At 41.8% G+C, this 22,655-nt stretch overlaps 2 protein-coding genes across 4 annotated transcripts in view; both read right to left on the reverse strand.

Moving 5' to 3' along the window:
• Nucleotides 1–715: 715 nt before the first annotated feature.
• On the reverse strand, nucleotides 716–12,043 carry LEPROT. Its single transcript, XM_040232662.1, has 4 exons — nucleotides 11,968–12,043; nucleotides 7,030–7,105; nucleotides 5,529–5,715; nucleotides 716–2,976 (listed from the first exon to the last, which is right to left on the reverse strand). The coding sequence occupies exons 1-4, from the start codon at nucleotides 11,981–11,983 to the stop codon at nucleotides 2,860–2,862; spliced, it is 396 nt and encodes a 131-aa protein (XP_040088596.1). The 5' UTR covers nucleotides 11,984–12,043; the 3' UTR covers nucleotides 716–2,859.
• A 3,666-nt stretch (nucleotides 12,044–15,709) lies between these two features.
• The window catches only part of DNAJC6 (DnaJ heat shock protein family (Hsp40) member C6), a 167,591-nt gene continuing 160,645 nt past the window's right edge, over nucleotides 15,710–22,655 (reverse strand). For all 3 annotated transcript variants that reach the window (XM_040232663.1, XM_040232664.1, XM_040232665.1), the window contains exons 17-19: nucleotides 21,504–21,646; nucleotides 19,351–19,527; nucleotides 15,710–18,069 (exon numbers count right to left, since the gene is read on the reverse strand). In XM_040232663.1, coding sequence (XP_040088597.1) covers nucleotides 17,968–18,069; nucleotides 19,351–19,527; nucleotides 21,504–21,646 — 422 coding nt within the window. In that variant the 3' untranslated portion in view covers nucleotides 15,710–17,967. The remainder of the gene's footprint in view (nucleotides 18,070–19,350; nucleotides 19,528–21,503; nucleotides 21,647–22,655) is intronic.

Consider the following 22,655-nt stretch of genomic DNA (forward strand, 5'->3'; position numbering starts at 1 on the left):
ATACCAAACACGGACTAAAGAACCAGGCAAATCAAAATGATTGGCCACAGGAAAACTGGCAGAAATGCCCCATAAAAGTGATTCCAACCACCACAAAGGCATGACTCTCTGAGCCCACCTGTGTGTCTATCCACACGTACTGGACTCTTTTTCCTAATAAACACTTTGTTTCACTACTTTCTATCTTTGTGGGAATTGTTTTTCTAAAAGCCAAAGGGCCAAGGCCTTGACACTGAGCACTAGTGACTAGGATTCCGTGTTCTCAACCTCCACAACCTGACCTCCATCTCTGGACAGGAACCAAAGCCCTGCTTCAGGCTGCTGCAGACCAAGGCCACTCGAGATCAACACGACCCCACTGCCAAGACCCAAATCTCAGGCAGGTACCTTGAGTATTAAATATTAAAAGTCAGCTATGCTAGGGTTTGGCATTCCTAATACTGTTTCTGTGGGAAAAGCATTTCAAAATGTAAGCCAGTTGTTTGGAATATGATAGAAAATTTCTTCATAAGACTACTCACTTCTGGGCAATTCTTTGTGTGCATCCTCAGTTTTAGAATATTATTAATGTGCTTTGAATTTCCAAAATATATTGTAATATATAAAGGGGGGAAAATGAACTTTTTATAAGGATGAGGTAAGTGCTGAAGATTTGGGTTACCAAGATGAAACTTTTGTACTATACATTCGTATCAAGCAATGCTTCTTACCGACATTTATTTCTTAAATGATACTGAAGTTTATTACTTAAATGACACTTATGTGTTGCAGAATAAATGCCTGTTTCAGACACTTAGCAAATCCAATAACCTATCACTTCGATAAACCATTTCATTAGTAGCCACATTAGTGTTTCCAACACATTAGTATTTCCATCCCACAAATACTCTACATGAAGGACTTTATATCATCCTGGAAATATAATCAAGAAGCAACGCTGGAAGACTACACATTAAAGCTACACTGGTTATTTAAAATGTGTATAAGCAACAAAGGAACTTTTGCAAAATGTAGTATTAACAGTATCTCCATCTTAGGAAAAGAAAAGCTATTACAAGCCAACTACACATCCAAAATGGTACCTTACAACTTATTGCTATTATTCTAATGCAGGACAGATTATTGCTTAAAACTGCACATTTCAGAACACCAAGAAATTTTCATTTTTTTGGTCACCATGTATGCAAATCAACATCAGAATAAAGACTTTTAGTTAAACTTTTGTGTTAAAAGTGGAGTTTATTACAATACAGTAAGTGCAAATGTTATTAAAAATGCTGGTTAAAATCATAAAGTGTCTATATAATTTTTCTAGTATAAATACTGGAAATAACAACTTTAACAATTCTGTAAGTACACAGTACATTAAAAACATAAAATTACGCACAAGGCTAAATATCACTGCACATTATCATTTTAGGTATCACTCTTCTGATCCCAACATCATTCCAGAATACAAAGGTGTTACAAACATCAAGGTTGCAGAGTTTTGAATGTATGTCAGTTATCACACATTAATAATGCTTTAAAATCATTGCTTATATTCTAATCAAGTGGTTCTAGTTCCAAAAATTCTTTTTCTTGATAAGTGTTGGACAAAAACTTTAGCTAGAAAAACTGTGATTACAGAACCCAGCATCACATTAGTTCTCAATGATTCATTTAAAACTAGCATAAAGTGTTATTAAAAGTCCTATAGGACATGGAAGACAATAAGTACATCACATGTAAATAAAATTAAGCAGCTCACCCTCTGCTTGCTTACTTGGCTCCATGTCTCTGTAGAAAGGAGAAGCTGAGCCATAAAGAAGTGCGGGCCAATCAGAACTGCTGGGAGTGTGTTTTGGGGGGCTTAGGGGTGCTGGTGAAGGTGGGGGGGAACAGCACAGGGAAATAACTGGGGAGAAATGTCAGACTATAAAGGGAAATTAAACAGTATTACTTGTCCACTCCTCCCCATCCTGCTGAAGCAGGGGACAGTTCTAGTCCAGCCTCCATCCACTGTCTCCCAGCAGGGGCTCTGTTCCCCTCCACTGTGAAGACAGCATTTGCTTTTCAGAAAATGTGAAGCCATGGCTGTTCGCTATTGAGAACATTTCACAAACCTGAGAAACAGCCTATAAATTATAGGTTTGGACACTGCACAAACATCAAGGAGAATCTGAACTAGGCCTCAACATGAGGGGAAGGGGAAACAGCTTTTACAAGCAGCTAATGCCCACACAAGCTAAGTGGTTCAGCCAAGGGGACAGCAATGCTTATTTCTTCATGAACATGCTTCTCAAACTTTCATGTGCACAGGATTCACTTGAGATCTCACCAAAGTGAGCTGGGCTGGGGGTAGGGCCAAAGGTTCTGCATTTGTAGTTAAGCTCCTATGGACCACACTTTGAGATGCTGATGCTCCTAGTCTATGGACCAAGCTTGGAGAAGCAAGAGTCTGCAACATAAAGAGGGGGCCACCTCCTTCTCTCTGAGCCACAAGTATATGTTGGAAGTCCTGAGGAGAGCTGAGATAACCCCAGTGTTATGGACCCACCCAAGCACATCCCTGGGCTGCAGGTGGAGATGTGGCACGCTGAGTGGGCAAATGTATGTTAACGTATTTTCTGACAGCACCATACTATGACTATATGAACAGCTGAACAACATAACTCAACTTGAGTGAATGGAGAAGTCTACTAGTTGGGAATAAAATTAAACTTTTCCCCATGTAGTCCTCCTTAAAGTGATTACATGATTACAAAGGTATAAAAAACCAGCGTATTAAATTTCATAGTAAAAGGCCACATGTGCACACATATACATACAGCATGGATTCTAAGAAATTAAATGCATTTTGTCAGGATAAAGCATGGGCTACCACTGCTCCCAGCTAAAATCATCTCCTCTTCCAAATACAAGGAAGAAACCTTGAATTGTAAGGAAAATCACTGCATTGCCTGCCAGCACCAGGCCACAGGCTCCCCATTTGATCTGAAACACAAGAGGATTAAAAAGAGGATTAATACTCTTTGCAAATATATTATTTTCTGCGTCAGAAACAGCCAATGAAATACTAAATAAAATTGCTAAAAGGCATAACAATGTAATAGGCAGGAGACAGTGAACAGTTCAGTAATTAGTCTAATCACTTCGTGACGCTTGTTAATTAAGTCTAGTATCATCCTTAACATTTTCCCCACTAGACATACTTCTCTACTTGTTTTCATGAGACAATGACTGCCTTCAGTAAAATACACAAAGCAAGATTAGAAAGGGTCCAATTACAATATTGGTTACTAGAAGTCTTGGATATATTGCCTTTTTTCATGAAGATAGGAATTGGAGCGTTGCAGATTGATTTGTTTCTTTTCCAGGCAAAAGATTTTAAATAATACTCTGGATGCAACTAAAAAGAGCTTTCCAGCGTGGCAGATGGTTTTCTAGAGGCACAGTTGGGGACGAGAGTACCCTCTAGTGGGCATAGTTTGTTTTAACAAGTGGAGAACATCAGTGAAAATTTTTTCATAAAACATGGCACGGTATTTGAAAGGTAAAAATAGAAATCCTTAGAGAAAAATTTAAGAAGTGCTAGTCTAAGGCGCAAGAGGGATAAGATCATGACAATCTTACACTGAAAAACCTTCCATGCTTCTGTTATCTAGACAGAGTTCAAACTGGCCTGGCATTCCAGACCTTCCCCAGACAGGCTTCCCCAGCCTTTCTAGCCTCAATCTCAACCTCTCCCTTTTTGCTCCATCATATTGGACTACTCTTTAGTCCACACATTTCATTTTTGCATTTGAGAACCATTCCACCACATGATTGTCTTTTCTACTTTAATCAAAATAGTATTTATCCATAGAAGCCACATCAAATACCAGATATAGTTTCTCTCTTCTTGGTGCACCTATGGCATTCTGATCATGTTTTAATGACCACATATAGTACACTTATACTATACTTACCCATCAGGCTAGTTTCTGTTCTCTTGTGAGAACAGAGACAGTATCTGGTTCTTATTCCAAGTGTCCTACAAACAGCATATGCCCTGTATACTACATGAATAAATAGCACTTGTGTAGGTCTGCTATTCAATGTTTCAAATAAGAGTCTCATGAAATTGAAACAGTATGTAATTGGGGGAAATAAAAGCAAATAGTATGGAAGACAGTGAATGTCAAAGAACTGAATAAATTATACCCATAATGTATATTTTGGAGATTAAAACTTTATATTGGATACTGATTAAATAAAGTGCATATTTATGGCAAGACAAGAAAAAATTAAACATGAAATTTTCTCTTCTTGTTCAGGCCTCCTCCCTCCCCTTTGTGTACTGTGCATCTGTATTAACCAGACCTCCTTAGGAGATAACATTGCTTCTTAACATTCCTTCCTAATCCCATAAAGCGTCATAACTGCTTAGGAGATAATCTTCCTTCTTAATGATGTAGGGGGCCACGATGACCTATGACCCACTGCTCACTTTATACATGCCAATCTGAATTGTGTAAATGGTAAATAGTATGTCATTTGACATATAACCGTTTGTCTTTAAAACTTATGTAACTGTGGTTTGACCTCTTGCAGGAGGAACAGTCATCTCCTGGGGTATGATCCGCAGGTCGAGGCAAATAAAATTTTCCATTTGATTGATTGATTGAGTGAGTGAGTCATTAATTTTCTCATTGACAATATGAAGATGTCATATTACTCACTGTATCTTTCAGTAGCTATATAGTTTTCCCTCAATATGTAACTATTGTGTTGAGAATTATGTCCATGATGCTATTTGCAGGAGAAGAATTGGGTATGATTTGTGATTTATATTAAGAAATATATATTTGATCAGTCCCCATATTCTGCACAGAGCTTCTAAAATCCTTGAAACTTCGTAAGTGATGAGAGTGACTCTTTTTATGGTGGAAACCTCTGATTTATAGCCAGTCAGTCAGAAGCATGGGTAACACCTGGACTTGTGATTGGCATCTGAAGAGGGAGGTAGTCTTGTGGGACTGAGCCCTGAACCAGCAGACTCTGTTGCTGTCTCCAGGCAGATGGAACCAGACTTGAGCTGAATTGTAGGATACTCACCTGGTGTGGAAGGATTGCTCCTTAACGGTGTAGCAAACAGTCCCACCCCCACCCCCCGCCACCACACACACATACACACACTGGAATTAGGTGACCAGGACCCCTTTTGATGTTTATTTTGGAACTAGAAAAGTATTGCTACATGAGTCTCTGAATTGCCCTACAATACGAGGCAAGGATTTCAGAATAATTCCAGAAAATAGCTTACAACAGAAGAAGCAAGAAATCACTTGGTCTGGCTAAAAGTCAAAAGAGGAACAAAGAATGCATTTTGAAAGCATGCGCAAGATATTGATAGGTAGATCTAAATCAGGGGAATACAGAAACTAAAAATATGTTTGGCTTTGAGTATTAAGTCTAAGCAGTGGAAATGAAACTGTGGTTCCAGACACAGGCCTGTGAAGTAACCTCAGCGATAGCTGGTCAAAACAATAGACAACAAGACTTACCACAGACACACGAGCAAGAATAACAGGAAATCCAAAGGCAGAAACAACAATTCCTGTAGTGAAAAAATAAGCCAGTTCCCGACAGGCACTACTTGTTGCATCGGAGTCATATGTTGCTCGTTTGGCAATGAAATGGGGGATGGGAGAGATGGCGTAGAAAATCAGGACAAACAAGGGCCAGTAAACGCTGTTGGTTGGACCCAGGAGAAATCCAAAATGAAAAGTTAGTTACATTGTAATTAAAGATACACTATTGTTTCAAAGTTTATATTATTTTAAATGTCTAGGTCAACAATTATTTATTCAGTTGTCAACATCAGTGCATGAGATGATTATTTTCCAGGAACAGCTGATGATTAAGTAGTGATGACTAAAAATTACTAGTACATTAATATGCAGACAGCTTATACTGTGTTAAGAAACAATGACACAATGTAAAATCTAGAATCTTTGTGGTTTTCTGTATTACTGAGCTGTAGTTTCTTTAGGGACAGAATCCTAACTTAGTCATCTTTGCTTTCCATATAGAACATAGCACAGTGCCTTGCACGTGTTCATTCAGTAGAAATTATCTGAGTGTGCGCAGGTTGGAAAACTTTCAATTTCTTGGAGTAAAACTCAAGATTCCTTGCCCTGGCCTACAAGGCCTCACATGATCTGGCCAACTTCTTCCATTCATTCCGTGCCATCTTCCCTCATTCGCTTCATCTGTAACCACATTAGCTTTTCTATTTCTTAAATACTCCCTCGGCCTGGAATGCCCTCTCCTGACTCATCGACCTGATAAACTTATTTATCCACAAAGTCTCAGGTTAAGGACAACCACTTCTATGCAGTCCTCCCTGACTTTACCAGGGAAACTCAGGTTCCCTTTCTCGAAGCTCTCACTGTACTTTGTACACATCTCTTCTGACTGGACTGTCTGCCTGTCTCTCACTCATAACTAGAACTGCAAGCTCCTTGAGGACAGGTCTGAGTCTCATCATTCTTGTATCCCCAGCTGGTCCAGAGGAAGTCTTCAATAAACTCTCATTAAATGAACACATCAATTTTGAATAGGGCTTTTCTCTGCACAAATACAACTAACTAAGGGACTTGGTTTGTAATTTGGGCTTCATTTGGAGAAGGCAATAGCACCCCACTCCAGTACTCTTGCCTGGAAAATCCCATGGACGGAGGAGCCTGGTACGCTGCAGTCCATGGGGTCGCTAAGAGTCGGACACAACTGAGCGACTTCACTTTCACTTTTCACTTTCATGCATTGGAGAAGGAAATGGCAACCTGCTCCAGGGTTCTTGCCTGGAGAATCCCAGGGACGGGGGAGCCTGGTGGGCTGCCATCTATGGGGTCGCACAGAGTCGGACACGACTGGAGCGACTTAGCAGCAGCAGCAGCAGCAATTCATTCATTAGAGCTTGGTGCTAAATTGACCAAACTCTCTAACACCCATACTAATAGTGACAAAGACATAAAAAGAATAGTTCTTTCTGAAATAACTTACCCATAATCCTCTAGGGCACATCCCAGCATCAGAAAAGTCAGCCCAATAGCCCCACTGAAAGATAATGCCACAAGAGCTGGGAAAAATAAAATCAAGAGTTATAGATTCCAATGGTTACCAGGGACTGGGGGAGGGGGAGAGAAATGGAGAAGGATTCTTCCGGGATGGATGAGATATCCTGGAATTACAAAGTAGTAATGGTTGTGCAACCTTGTGTATATATTAAAGACCACTTTAAGAATTTTTAGAGTGTAAAGAATTTTACACTTTAAAAAGCCTAATTTTTGATATGTGAGTTATACCTTAATTTTACATTTTTTAACCAAAAAAATTGCTGATTTCATTGAAAGAGATTTGCTTATTTCATTGGTTAATGTTACATTTGACTAGCAAATGACAGCCTATGTCTGTTACTCTTAAATCTTCAGGTGGAGAACGAGCTCAAGCCTTTCCAGTACTCAGCCCGTCTAATGTATGAATTCCTTAACACCCATACTAAGAGGCCAGACAGCCAGTTGATACAATACCAGTGAAGGGAAACTCACACTCTCCTGAGGCAGATTATTTCATTCTGACAGTTTTCAGATGCTGAAAACCCTCTTTCCTTAAACTGTACCCCAAACTGTCTCCCTGTAATATAAACCCTTTGATCACTGTGCCTCCCCATACCACAGGGCTTCAGGTATTTGAAGATTACTTTCATGTCTTCATAGCAAATTCTTCCCAACTAGTATTCCCTGAATATCAATTCCCTGCATCTGTTGGACACTAATCTTTGAGGAGGTAGAAACGTGTTTGCTTTGTCCACGGCTGAGTGAGAGAATAACAGAGTTGTTTAAAAAATCTTGCACTGCTCTGGGTCACCAACTTGAGTTCATGTTGGTAACTCTGTCACTGACTGTGTGACTGTGGTAGAAGCTGAACCTCCTTAAACTGGATTATTCAACTGTAAAATGGGAATAATGAGGCCAACTTATTAGGGAGTTTATGGGACTCAAATGCAATAATCTATATAAAGTGATTTCACATGCTGAAAACCCTCTTTCCTTAAACTGTACCCCAAACTGTCTCCCTGTAATATAAACCCTTTGATCATGACTAAAGGCAGGAGCTCAGTAAGCAAGTACTGATGTAAGTATATGCTCACGTTAGCAACAGTCTTTGGTAAAGGCAGCAATCACAAGCAGAGGATACTGAATTATCCAAGTACTCCTCTGAAAAAAATCCATAATACTCAAAATTATTCATTAGGTAAACCAATTAGATTGCTTCCTTTTACTTTAAGAGGCAATCTGGAGAGACTTTTATAGGAAGATACCTAGGTGATTTTTAAAAACATCTAGGAGTATACAGATGTTAGAGGACAAGGAAGGACTGTCAGTTTTATATATTTTTCCATTTAGTACATGTCACTTTGGGTGGGGGGGGTGGACAAAAGTAACTTTTCCCATATTGTTTCACTACAGATGATCTTTTCCTCATTGATTCTGTCCCCTGCCTGTGCCTAACCACCTGCACCACTCTGTCCTACAGGAGACCATTCAGAGCTATGAAGTATAGACCTTTTTCTTCTGTTCTGCGACACCAATCACTCAAAGTTCACAACTGTATCTCCAGTTGATGCTCTTTACCTCCTTTTTCTTTTTTAGGAATTACATCCTCGGCCATCTCTTAAACTTGGAGCTAACCAGAAATCCAAATTCACCTATCACTCCACACTCTTGCTGGGACACTGGATTCAACACAAAGCTCCCTGGTACCACAAGGACCCAGCTACATCTAACACTGCAGTTTGAAGTAACTCCTAAGAACTCAGCCTGCACCTCCAACTCCAATCTGGACTTCTCTGGGTAGTCAACATACAACTCAACTTCAACATGTGTAAAACTGAAACATCTCCCCTTCTCCTCCCAAACACACATTTCTTCCTTTCCAAGGTTCTATCTTGAGAGACTAACACCAGCCCTACACTCCATTTTCTAGAAAATCAGTAAGTCAGGGTGACTCAATCTCCCAGACCTCACTCAAACCCACTGCAAAAGATTAACCGATTATGTCCCCACTCCCCACATTCATATATTAAATTTTAACATCCAGTGAGATGGTCGTAGGAGGTGATTAGATCACGACAGGATTAGGACCCTTATAAAGGGACTCCATAGAGCTCCCTAACTCCTTCTGTTGTGTGAGGATACAGCAAAAAGATATCTGTCCAGGAACCAGGAAGCAAGCCTTCACCAGACAACAAATCTGCTGGCACCTTGATTGTGGAGATCCAGCCTCTCAAACTAAGAAATAAATGTTATTTAAGCCACCCAGCTTATGGTATTTTTGTCCTAGCAGCCTTAAAGGATTAAGACAACCACCTCTTCTCTTGTGCCCTCCGCTACTTATCATCTGTGTGCAGACTCTTATCATCGGAGGCCTGCCTTCACCTCATGACTCTCCCAGTCTATACTCCACACAGCAGACAGTGATCTCTCGAATACACAAAGCTGGTATCACCTTCACAGTTGCTTTCACAGCCTATGAGCTGTTCCAGCACTGGAGGCGCACCTCTGCCTCGTGTCACATGTTCTCTCCATTAGAATAAACTCTGCCCTCACCCCAATCCTTTGCCAGGTGAAGTCTTATTGATCCTTTTAGATTCAGAGCAAGGAATGCCTCTTTTGGGAGACTGGTCCTCTTCCTCCCTGGCGCAGGGTTTGGTAATGCCATCTGTATTAGTTTCCTAGGCCTGCTATTAAAAATGCATCAGAAACTGGGTGGCTTAGAAGAACAGAAATTTACTCTCTCATATCTAGAAAGGACATTTGCTCCCTCTGAAGACTCTAAGGGAAGACTCCTTCCTTGCCTCTCTTTAACTACTGGCAGTCGCCTGCCATCTCTGGTCCTCTCCAGCTCTCAGGTGCATCATTCCAAGCTCTGCCAGTCCTCCTATGGTGTTCTCCCTATATTTATCCATGTCTAAATTTCCCTTTTCGTACACAGACACTAGTCATTGGGTTAGAGTCCAACTAATCCGATACCATCCTAACTTCATTATATCTGCAAAGACCATATTTCCAAATAAGGTCAAATTCACAGACACTGGGGAGCTGGAACTTGAATGTATTTATTTGGGGGATAGAGTCAGCCTGCAATACCATCTTGGTCCTCACACTGTATCTGAGCACACCTTAGACATTTAAACAGTAACACAATTATTTCCAGCCATGTCACACAATAACTGCTCATCTAACGGCAGTCCTTCTTCAAAAGTTAAATTATCTGCAAAAAGCTTCCTTAGTCCTTTTCCATTTCATAATCGATCTTTTTTTTACTACAATGCAATTTCTAACACATTCACACATAAACATTACTATTTGATAGTTTCCGGACACAACTAAACAAAGTGTAGTGGTGCTACTTCTTATTGGTTTTCTGCACTGGCTTCAAATGGAATATTACAAAATGTACACTGTCCAAGTAAATCATGTTTACTAAATTAATGCCAATCATAAAAGTCCGCCAGAAATAATTTTAAAATATGTCTGCTAACAGTTTACATACTCAGATAAATTTCATAGCAAACACATACATGTGTTCAAATATAACCGTATGCATGTTTACAGCATATGTTGATTAACTAGAAAGGGAAGATCTTTGTGTACAAATTTCAAGGACAGGAGCTCCAACATAGAAACAAGTTATCCTACTCTATTCAAAAGATTAGACATCTAATGGGGTGGGTCCTACCAAACCAACAGGAAGACTTCCAATAACCTCTCCCACTGCTGGCATTCCCCTTCACTCTGAAGGAGCACAGATGAGGGAACTGGTGTTCTTGGTACTCCCCTTTTAAAAATCAACTGTCCCATGCAAAAACACTCACTGCACAAAGTGAAGTTACTCAGTCGTGTCCGACTCTTTGCGATCCCATGGACTGAAGCCTACCAGGCTTCTCCGTCCAAGAATTTTCCAGACAAGGGTAGTGGAGTGGGTTGCCATTTCCTTCTCCAGAGGATCTTCCCAACCCGGGGAACGAACCCAGGTCTCACACATTGCAGCAGTTTACCGTCCAGGCCACCAAGGAAGCCCCACTGCAAAAAGACCTACTGTACAGCACAGGGAACTATACTCAATATTTTGTATATAAGGGAAGAGAATCTGAAGTATATACGTGTGTGTGTATCTGAATAGTTGGGCTGTACACCTGAAATTAACACGATATTGTAAATAAACTGTATTTTTTTAAGTACTATACCACCTTCCTGTCCGTCCATAAATGAATAAACACTGATGAAAGTAATGAGAAAATCCCACCTAATCTACTCTCTACAATTAAGACAAATAACAGCATTTCAGGGTGCTCTTCGCTGACACCCGCCTGCAGCCAACTCTGCCCAATTGTATAAATCAATTTACACGACACGACAGATGTAAATGTTCAAATGCCGAGAACACTGGAGACAATGGCTCGTCTGGAAAAAGTGGGAAACTCGGCAAAGTGGCAGGAAAAGCGGGGAGAGGCGTTAGGGTGAACATGACCGGAAGTGAAAGCCCAGTTTAAAACTAGGCAGAGGAGGGGGTGGGAACTGCTTCCTGAGGAACTGGGAAGCAGTCCGGGAGGTGATGCCCAACCCGGGCTAGCCGGTGATTCCCAGGGAAGGAATGCTCCCGGAGAGGGCTTCGCCTGCAGCGACCCGGACACGCTGGGTGAAAGAGTGAAGACATAGCTTTGCAGAAAAAGGTTGAGGCTCCCCAAAACACGCCTCCACCCGTACCCAAGGAGCGAAGAGAGCAGGCGAACTCCTTCCCACCGGGAAAGGAGGGAACGATGGCACATCTGGGGAGGCCGTTTCCAGCCCACGCGCTGAAGGCGCAGCTCCAGGATTAGCCCAGAGCCAAGGCGGCGACCCCACCGCAAGACTAGCGAGCTAGGAACCTAGGATGTACCTTTAACGCCAGCCATGTCTCCCGAGCTGGGGCCGCGGCTGCTTCCGGCTTCCTGCCACGGCCCCAGCCCCGCCCAAGGCCCGGCCCAGGGCCGTACCTAGGCTCGCGAGCCCGCCCCGCCTCGCAGAGCCCCGCCCCTGACGGTTCCAATCTCCCCGGGCCTAGCCACTCAGGGCCCCGCCCCTGCCAGTCCCCGCCCCTGTTTGGCCCCGCCCCCGCCACACAGAGCCACGCCCCTGCTCGTCTCTGCCCTCCACACTCAGAGCCCCGCCCCTGTCCCCGCCACTCAGAACCCTCCCAAGACCAGACCGCATCTCCTCCCGCCCACCCAAGGAGATCCCGGTTCCTACCCACCCGTCACGCTGATGGGAGTGGACCGCAAACCCGCTTTCTCAGGATAGCGGCGACGATGCTCCCTTAGGTCCTGAGCTTCTGCATAAACCCCGAAATTGCCCCACGCTCCTCCTTTCCATCGGTTGGCCGGAATCCCGGCTCCGCCGAATCGCTGGGTCCGCAGGCCCAGAGCTCCCCCACAGCCCACTAGGGACGCGTCCACCATAGCACGGAAGGGCGGGAACCGCGATTCCTGGCTGCAAGGAATTTCTGCGTGAGGATGGCGAAAATAGAGAGGGGAGGGGGAAAATAACAGTCGGTAGAGCAGGGATACCCGCTTTCTCTGGCATTACTTTCTCTAAGGCCTAGACTGCGTTTGTGTGCCTGTCTGCGTTTACGTAGCTGTGGCGGAGGAAGGGATGGGGACACCAGAGAAGAGGCCCCAAGGATCCTGTTGTATGCCTGGCCTTGCCTTGCTTAATACCAACTTGAGCACTTTTAGGGCACTAGCGTTTTCTCCTTTACGCTCAGGTGTATCTATAGAAACAAAAAAACAAGCTATTTTGTGCTTGAGGCTTTCATGAATATTTAAATAAACAGCTATTATTTCTATATCCTGGGCCTCAAGGTCTGCAGGTAAGCAAGGCCATTTTAGACTTCACAGGACCACTTCGTACTCTGCTCACAGGACAGAGAGTTTTGGCTTCGTGGGTACAATCTGGAAGAGATATTAAAAACCATCTGGTCCAAAGGCTTCATTTTATCTCTACAGAAAGAGGCCCAGAAAGGCTAGGACTTCCCTGCTCACACAATTCTTTGGAGAAGGTTGGACTATGGGTCACTTATCCCGCTTTCTAGCTGAGAATCCCCACACCTTATGATGCTGCTCCTTTTCTTTCACTTTAAAAAATTTTTCAACAGCACTGAAAGCTAAAGGAGTTCTGGGGAATCCAGGTTTCCCTGACTATAGAAATACAAATTATCACTACCACCACCTTTCAGGGCCCCTGCTTGGTTTCCTTTTTTAAATTGTACATTGAGCATATTATCGTCTCAAGACATTTAATTACTTGTGAGTTTATGTGTCTAGCTCCTCCCATTTCTCCTCCTAGATAGAAGGTACACTTATTAAAAACTTTGTTGCTAGTCCCTAGCTCACTGCACAATTTGCAGATCCAGAGTTAACACTGCATTATTTACTTTGTAGCCTGTGATCTATCCAAGATCACTGAGAACTTCTCTTTCCCTATGCTGAGTTCCCTATATTGGGTGGCAGGGAAAACTGCCCACCACCCAAACTCTGGCAGCCTGGGTTTTTAGCTCGCTTGGTGGTGATGGTGGTTTAGCCATTAAGTCGTGTCTGGCTCTTGAGACCCCATGGAACTGTAGCCAGGCTCCTCTGTCCATGGGATTTCTCAGGCAAGAATACTACAGTGGGTTGGCATTTCCTTCTCCGGGGGATCTTCTCAACCCAGGGATTGAATATACGTCTCCTGCATTGCAGACAGATTCTTTACCACTGAGCTACCAGGGAAGCCCCCTTTTTAGCTCCCTTACCGAAGTGCAAAGCTGCACTCATGAGGAAAATTCTCCTTAACTGATGAGGATTTTCTATGAGGTCAAATCTCACATTTTCCCTTCGATTCCCAACCACCTACCGGGTGTGTGTGATTTCCCTGGTGGCACAAGACGATAAAAGTCCGCCTGCAATCCAGGAGACCTGGTTTCGATCCCTGGGTTGGGAAGATCTCCTGGAGGAGGAAATGGCAACCCACTTCTATATTCTTGCCTGGAGAATCCCATAGATAGAGGAATGTGGCAGGCTCTGCAGTCCATGGGGCTGCAGAGTTGGACATAACTGAGAGACTGCGCACAGCGCCAGGTGTGTAGAAAACCATAGGTAAGGGCTTGCTGGAGCCTCCCCTGTCACCCTAAGGCCAGTCCCACGAGAGATAAATGATTTGGAGAAAAGTGACACTTCAGAGGCAAAGCTTGGTTTGAGTGCCTTGGGCTTAGCAGTAAGAAACTGGAAGATGGTGAGAGGCAAAAAGATGAGGAGTTTGCCCCAGGGTGATGTCTAGAATCAGACAAATGCAGAGACAGTATTTGTCTCCAGTAACTTTCCTGCCCACACCAGCTGTTCTTCCCAGTTTATGAAACACTTTAAAGAGGAACTTAGCCATCTTACCAGAGGCTTTAACCATCTTCTGAGAAAATCTGCTTTCCTCTTACCAGAGGTTCACTGAAAAACTGTTCTTCTACTATCCCATTCTGTATTTCATCAAGAATAAAGAAGACTTTCAATCAAAAACAGAAAGTAAAAACCTTAGAAGCTGAACCCTTTCCCAACTTGCGGTCAGTGTGTTACTTGGAAATATAAGGTCCACGTCCTCTGTCAAACTGGCTAGGACTAAACAGGACCTCTTAGGACAAATTTTTTATATTCTCTCCTTGCATTCAATTCTCACACTATGAACTAGGTTTTATTATCTTCACTTTACAGATGAGAAAACTGAGGCTCAGATGGTATGTACTGAGTAGGAAAGCTGAGATCGAATCTTAAACAGTTTAAATCTGAAGTCAGAAAATCAGCGCTTGAATTGTTCCCCATTCCTAAATTCCCCAGTAGATGCTGTCAGCAGGGAAACTGTCCTGTTGCTGTGATAACTGGCTCTGGAATTCAACTTGCATGTTCATTCCTTACGCAGTGTTTCATCAGTAGCGGGCTAAGTGGCTTCAGTTGTGTCTGACTCTGTAACCCCATGGACTATAGTCCACCAAGCTCCTCTGTCCACGGGATTTTCCGTGGCAAGAATACTAGAGTGGTTTGTCATTTCCTACTCCAGGGGATCTTCTCCACCCAGGGATGGAACCCACCTCTCTTACGTTTCATGCACTGGCAGGAGAGTTATTTACCACTAGCACCACCTAGGGTCCAACTTGAAGATTCTTTCAGACAGGGACACAGCAATGATAATTCAAATACTTTTGATTTGCAACATTTGTTTCCAAGTAAACATGCTGCTTCTCTTCTTAAAGAGATAAATGATCTGTTTTCTGCAACAAAGTCTCAGACTCCCAGGATCCAACCCTTTGCCTCAGCACAAAAATGCATTAATATCCTAGCTAGAGCCAGGATTTCTGTGCTGATTCTTTTAGGAACACAGCATTCATGCAGCATGATCAAAAGTGTGTCTGTATATGGAGGCAAGGGTGGTAAAGGGGGTGGTTAAAGTATAAATTAATAAATTCTATCAGATTATGTTTTGTACAAATGTATTATATGTGCAGCAGCAGCAGCATATTCTTTCCCCATAACTTATCTTAAAAGTGAATCATGTCAGAAGGTGTAATTCAAGCTTGTTGTTGCATTCCTATGAGTGAAAAAAATAACTTATGTTTCTACAAATATTTTTGAGCCTTTTAATATACATTACAAATATTTTAGACCAATCACATTTTGTTGACTGTAACATATTTACAAAACAAAAAAATATATTACAATAAATATGAATGAAACAGTGAATCCGATCAACAACAAGCTTTGTCACAACCAGATATTTAAAAGGAATGCAAAAACCTGTTGGTCTGCATATGTTAAGAGTTTTGAGATAAATAGGGGTCCAGAATTATAATGTATCTGGAAAAGAGATAGGGAGCATCCCAAATTTAAGTTAGATAAGATTCTTTCTCAGTGCTAATTACATAATGTTTAATGATGTTTTAAACTGTGAACATGGATGAATTATCCAAACATGATACCAAGCTAATATAGTTCTATCATTTCAAAATGTACGTGACATTCACATAGTATCCTTTTAATTATTATTATATACTGTAGTTCACACAATATCTACAGATGTGAATGAGAAAAAAAGTCACAGCAACATGTCTCACATTCCAATTTTAAATAAGACAAGCACATACTGCAAACATTGTTTTATAATATGTTAATAAATAACACCTAGTTTTTTATGGTTACTTTGAACAGTTTACAGCTGTATATTTAAAAAGAGAATATTTGAGGCGAGTTTCACATTGTCAGCAAAAGGTAAAATAAATAATGAACCTTTATACCAACAACAAGAAAAGAACAAAGGAAAGAAAGGAAGAGAGAGAAAGAAAGAAGAGAGTTGTATACAGAACATAAAGTATTTTTGACATGCTGCTTTTCCAGTACAGTTTGCCACAAGAAAATGAAAAACAGAAAGAAACAGCAAAAAAAAAGATTGTCTTCTTAAAACAATTTTTGAAAGCTTTTCACAATACTGAGCACAAACCTTTTAAGATTAGATCAAGATCTTTCTGCCCATCTGCTTTGTATGAATATCCTTTCCACTGTGTACCTGCACATTCAAAGAGATCTACCAAAGTCATGGAAAACAACAACTTGCCCCTCAAAGTGAGAAACAGCCAAAACACCTGAACTGAAATCCAACCAGTCTGAAGTCTGCAAAGGTTTCACTCCTGCTTTATTTTCACAGATGTTCCTGGGCAACTGTTATTCCTGTGGACCCCCAACAACTTTGAGAATAATAAACCCCACTGTAAGAATCCAAGAGGTCCTATTCCATCAGGTGGGAAGAGGAACCCGGTTCCTCAGAGAAGCTAGTCTTGATAAGCCACGTGACTTGGTCTGAAGTGGCCTCTCTCTGTCTCTTGCTGCGACTGCCCCTATCACTGTGGTCATCGAGTTCCTTCCCACAGCCAGTCACAAACCTGGAGGACAGGGGATCCATACTAGACAGTCTCCTGATCAATTGTGAACACGCCAAACGGTCTTAGCATCTGTTCCCAGCTAAGAGCATTTTCTCTGCTAAGCAAAAGGAGGAGCACTAAGCCTTACAGCAAAAATTAGAAGTTTCATCAAATCAGGTTGTTGTTATGGCATTAAGACATTCTTCAAGCTACCACATCTTTCTAAAGGGAAAAGAAGATAGTAGCCCAACTCTCTGACCAGGAATACAGATTTCTACAGCTTTAGCATCCCTATTTTTCTTCAGTCAGCATTTTCACTAAATTTTAGCTTATCCAGGAAGGAAATGTTGGTAGTAATCACTGGATTATAATATAATTACTTCCCACAGTTCAGGTTCTTTTACATCTGTTAGTCCTCTTGACCAAAAGAAGTGTACAGTATTATACTATAGACCATAGTAAATTTCTGTTTAAAAAAAAAAACAAAAAAAAACCTTAATGGTCATGTTCCTGAAGTCTACGTAAAGCCATGGCTCAAATTTTATCTTTCCAAGAAAATCTCAAAACTGTTAGTTAAAATCCATCGTGTAATCCTATTATTATAACTTTGGCTCATTATCCTATCCTCAGACAATGAGATGGGTGCTATGCCTTTGGTAGACTGTATTTTCAATTTCCCCACAAATTGCTGAGTAGGCTCCCCACAAGGCAGGCTGGAATGTTGTAAAAAAAACTCTGCAAGGTCATCTGACTAAAAGTTCCTTTCCTGTTTTAGACTTTTTACGGTGGCGACTTGATGAAACAAACATCCACATTCCTTATTAAAGAGGAATTAATTCACAAGTAACTTAACAGTTAAGTACTGGATACACATTGCTGGAGTTTTTGGTTCACCTGCAAAAACCTCAGAACTGTGACACACACTAAGCATTAGCACGGGTCTGCAGCAGAAATGGAAAAGCTCATAAGTTAATACAAGGGCTTTTGGCCTTGATTTTCAAATTCTGACCAGGCATCATTGAGCTCCATGAAAATCATCTTTGCATACTGTTCATAGGGTTGCCCAGTAGCCTACAGAAAAAAAACCAAAAATACACATTAGATACCACAGACCAAATTTTTATTTATATTAAAATTTTCATTGCTAATATGTAGACTCTGAGTAATTGAAATCTTTTTCTGTTAGATCATTTCTCTTTTTACTGCCCCATCTTGCTGCTGTTGTTGCTTGGTCGCTAAGTCATGTCCAATTTTTTGTGACTCCACAGAGCCCACCAGGCTCATCTGTCCATGGGATTTCCCAGTTAAGAATACTGGATTGGGTTGCCATTTCTTTCTTCAGGGGATCTTCCTGACCCAGGGATTAAACCTGCATCTCCTGCATGGGCAGGCAGATTCTATACTGCTTGAGACACTAGGGAAGCCCATAGCCCCATCTACATGACCCTAATTACTATGACCTCTCCACAAAGCCCTCCCCCAGGAATTCACATATGGTAGTAGTGATCAGTCACTGAGTAGGTAACAGAGAATTTATGAGTCAGCACAAGATGTATCTCCATTCTCCAGAGTTACCTACCAAATGACAAAGGTTCATGACTGCATAGCTCTGATTGATGGACTGCATTCTGAAACACTCTTTATTCTATTTCTTAAAAAAATTTTCTTGGAGACCCATAACACAGGCATACAGTTTGTGGGTTTTTCTGGGCTCTTTCCCTTTCTCTTCAAGTCACTGAAATACATTGTTTCTTTAATACTATCTGGATTGTCACCAAAAGTTTAGAGAGATGAAAATCTAAGATATCAAATTCAAGTAGGATTCAGTCACAGCCTCACACTGTAGGACTGACATGGTCCATATGATCGGGCTTCCCTGGTGGCTCAGCAGTAAAGAATCCGCCCACAACGCAGGAGATGCGTGTTCGCTCTCTGGGTAGGGACGAACCCCTGGAGAAGGGAATGGCAACCCACTCTATCCTAGCCTAGGAAATCCCATGGACATAGGAGGCTTGTGGGCTACAGTCCATGGGGTCGCAAAGAGTCGGAACCAGCTTAGTGACTAGACAACAATAACAAAGTCCATATGATGGCAAGTGTGAGGTTTCTTTGTGTTATGGTGATCTCAACCGGGCCATCCACTGGTTGAAGTCTCTGACAGTGCAGAGCGTGTGTGTGTGTGTTTGTGCGTGTGTGTGTGTGTGTGTGTGTTTAGCCTATGAAATTTATTTTATCATATAAAATGGCCTAACAAGAAGCAAGTTGAAAGTATGACTCCTTGACACACACTTATAAACCAAGGACAGGAGGACCAGACACCTCCAGGGGTGCAGGAGGACAGGCTGTACTCACTTTATCCGGGTGCACCACCAGCACGGCCCTCCTGTACACTTTCTTCACCTGCTCCGGGGTGACCAGGTCTGCCATGCCAACTGGTTTCCACTTAGTCTCCCCAGCCCACAGCACAGTGTGCATTGTGGACAGAAGGGCTCTGATATTCCTCTCTTTGCCTTCAATCCATTCTAGAATCTGTAAACACAGGGGCAGTTAAGAAATTCAAATGCTTCTGAGTCCAGAGCATCTCCACTGTGACTCTGGAAACCCCTCCAGCTCCAGCAACATCAGGTACCTGCCTAGGTCATCGTTCCCACTACCTGGACCTTCTTACTCCACCCCCTACACCTCTTCTTTCTGGTTAACTCCTTATCAGCCTTCAAAAGCCTGCTCAGGAATTCCATGCTGTTCCACCTTGGAAAGTCTAAATACCTTCCTTCCTCTCTGGTCCTCCTGAGTTGATGACTTATGCCTGAAGTATGAACTCCACAAGGGCACACATCATGTCTGTCTGGGTCCCTGCTATCTGCTATGTCTAGTAGAGTGTCTGACATGTACACACACACACACAAATTCCTTGGAAAAACAAAAACAAATTTCTCCAGGCTACCTTTTAAACATATTTCTATCACAAAATGTGCTACACTTCACTGTAATTGTGCACTTGTTTTTCCCCTGCCATTAGGCAGACCTGTCTGAAGAAGGATACTATTTCTTAAATATCACTCTAACTCAGAAACAGTATGCCTGGCAGGAAAAGAGCTTGAAAAGGTCTGATAAATGAGTTAATACATTTAGTCATTCATTCCAACTGTGACCATTCATAGTTTGAATAATCATAGTTAGAACAAATGAAGTCACTAAATTGAAAGGTCTGTAACAATGAATCAGCAGTTAGCATGTAACAGAAGCTCAGTCAAAGTGAATGATGACTGCTCTCCCAAACAATTAAATACTCCATACCAACTAAATAACCAAGCACGGTTTAAAAGATATAAACCACTTTCTTTTACAGAAAACTGTCAGAGTTTACCTAATACACAAAGGCTCTTGAGATGGAGCACAGTGTTTGTGGCAGGAACATAAAACCTCTATAACACTGCATGAAGTGAGTAGCAAAGGTAAACAGAGTGTCATATATTGTACTGCAAATTGTATCTCTACATCTTCAACAAATTATGGAAAACAACAGTGGTGTATTTTTTAACATGTGTAACATTGAGTGGCTGTGCCATTCTGGTTTTGGAATACCAGATTAGACTCTCATCTTCCAGGCTGTAACCGTGTCAGTGTGCTTTGTCACGTGGGAACTCAGCCTGTCTGTGACAAGCTTTCCAGTTCTCTTGATCTTCACAAAGTTTTTCACTACCTCACACCATTCATCAACATAACCATCCTTTTGTCCCTCAGTTAACCATTGTCCAGATAATATCTTCAGCTACGAAGTAAGATCTCTGTTTTCTCATCTATGAAACAATGAAGTTATAGTCACTGGTTTGCAAACCTTAGAAGAAAAGAATATGAAAACATTCTCTTTCCCCAAATAAAATCTTACCTAGACATCCAAGAATCAGAAACAGATAAAAGTAGAAATGCTCTGGTTAAAAGTGAAGTGAAGCAGGGTAGAAGCCAGAGACCCCACTTCCCTTAGCCTCCCTCCCTTTCACCCTCCCAAACCTCCAGGTCTAACATTATAGGAGTGAGTAATTCCCAGGCATAGCAATCAATAGCTCCCTCTCTATCGGCAAAGAAGAGATTCTGAGTGCATCAATCTAGTCTTATATAAAGCTACCTAAAGCAGAAACAGATAACATAAATAATGCATTCTTCTTACCACCAAATCATAATGACTCACCTGTAGACTGCAATGCCATCTGAATAATAAGATCACATCTTAAAGAGTGCCATTGCTTATTGGAAAGTGTAAATGAGGAAAATCTACACTATGTATTACGGAATAAGTGTATTGTATTAAAGAAACGAAACAGCATATACAGCACTCCTTGAAAGTATTTTTTATTAAAGGACACAGCTATACTCAAATCACAACTACAAGAACCAAATAAAATACAGTGGATGCTAGAAACTTAACATGGCACCTTCTATAGGTTAGTCCCACACTGACAGCTCCACACAACACAATAATCACTGTGGGCCAGGGGCTCACTCACCTTTAATTTCTCAGGATCCATCTCCTTAGCCATTTCCTCCTTTCTCATCTCAGCTATTGTTCGAGGTCCCTTTTTGTCTTTGTGAGCATTAAAACCTTGACCAGAGAGCAGGTCTTCAAAGTCAGCTGCTTTTTGTTTCCCCTCTGCAACATAATATTTTTAAAATTATTATAGCGTTTACTCATAAACATAATATCATAACACTTAGGCATACTGCATAGTGCTTTCACAGGCACTATGCCCCTTAATCCTCTCACTTAGCCTGTGAGTAGGGTATGAGACTGTCATGTCCATTTTATAGATGAGGAAAGTAAAGTCTGGAAAACTTAAGAGTCTGTTCAGGATCACATGCAATGTCCACGGCAAAGCTCAGACTCGAGGTTGGGTTGTTGCACTAACATAACTCCATAATTCCATGTGCACCATTCCATCCTTTCACAGACAAGGATAGCCAAGAGTCTACCCACTACTCTCTCCCCACCTCAGGCCCCAGTCATACAACTGGCTAGCAGCAGTGATGGGCCTATGACCTGGGTTTTGGTACTTGAAATGCAAGCACACTGCTGCTTTCCTGCCCACACTCAGCTGACACTTTTAGTCCATCACAGAGCTCTTTTCCCCTAAGTCTGGTTTTGGCCTCACAATCTTTATCAATCTGCTTGGAAAAGCAGCCTAGCATGGTAGTAGCAAACGGCAAGGGCTCTGGAGACAGACTCCCGGGTTTGAATTCCAGCTCTGCCTTTATTAGCAATGTGACCTTGAGACATTACCATTCCTTACCATCTTCCTGCCTCAGTGTCCTCATCTGTCAACCAGGCGTGGTGTTAATAACATGACTTATCTCATAAGGTTGTTATGAAAATTGGTGAGTTAAATATTTTTAAATGCTCAAAACAGTACCTGGCTATTAAATGTTTGCTGTTAAAACAGAACCACAAGAGTCCATTCAGTCCATGCCTTAAACCAAAGCTGTTGTCTCACCTGAAATCCACCTGCCATCCCTATATTGTCAGGCATTCTGAACATACTGTCACACACACACACACAGACTCAAATGTGGGTGCTCTGAGATAAGGGATTTTGTCTGTCTTATTTGCAGCTGTATCTCCAATGTTTTCTACACTGATGATACTCCATAAATATTTACTGATT

Source organism: Oryx dammah, unplaced genomic scaffold, assembly GCF_014754425.2.
Source record: "Oryx dammah isolate SB20612 unplaced genomic scaffold, SCBI_Odam_1.1 HiC_scaffold_28, whole genome shotgun sequence".
Lineage (NCBI taxonomy): Eukaryota > Metazoa > Chordata > Mammalia > Artiodactyla > Bovidae > Oryx > Oryx dammah.

What these genes read in the sequence shown, in the direction of transcription:
- LEPROT (XM_040232662.1), bottom strand. An exon ending in TGTGCCCTAGAGGATTATGG is followed by an intron (nt 5,716 to 7,029) that starts GTAAGTTATTTC and finishes TCCAACCAACAG; the next exon opens with CGTTTACTGGCCCTTGTTTG. An exon ending in TTCTTGCTCGTGTGTCTGTG is followed by an intron (nt 2,977 to 5,528) that starts GTAAGTCTTGTT and finishes CTTGTGTTTCAG; the next exon opens with ATCAAATGGGGAGCCTGTGG.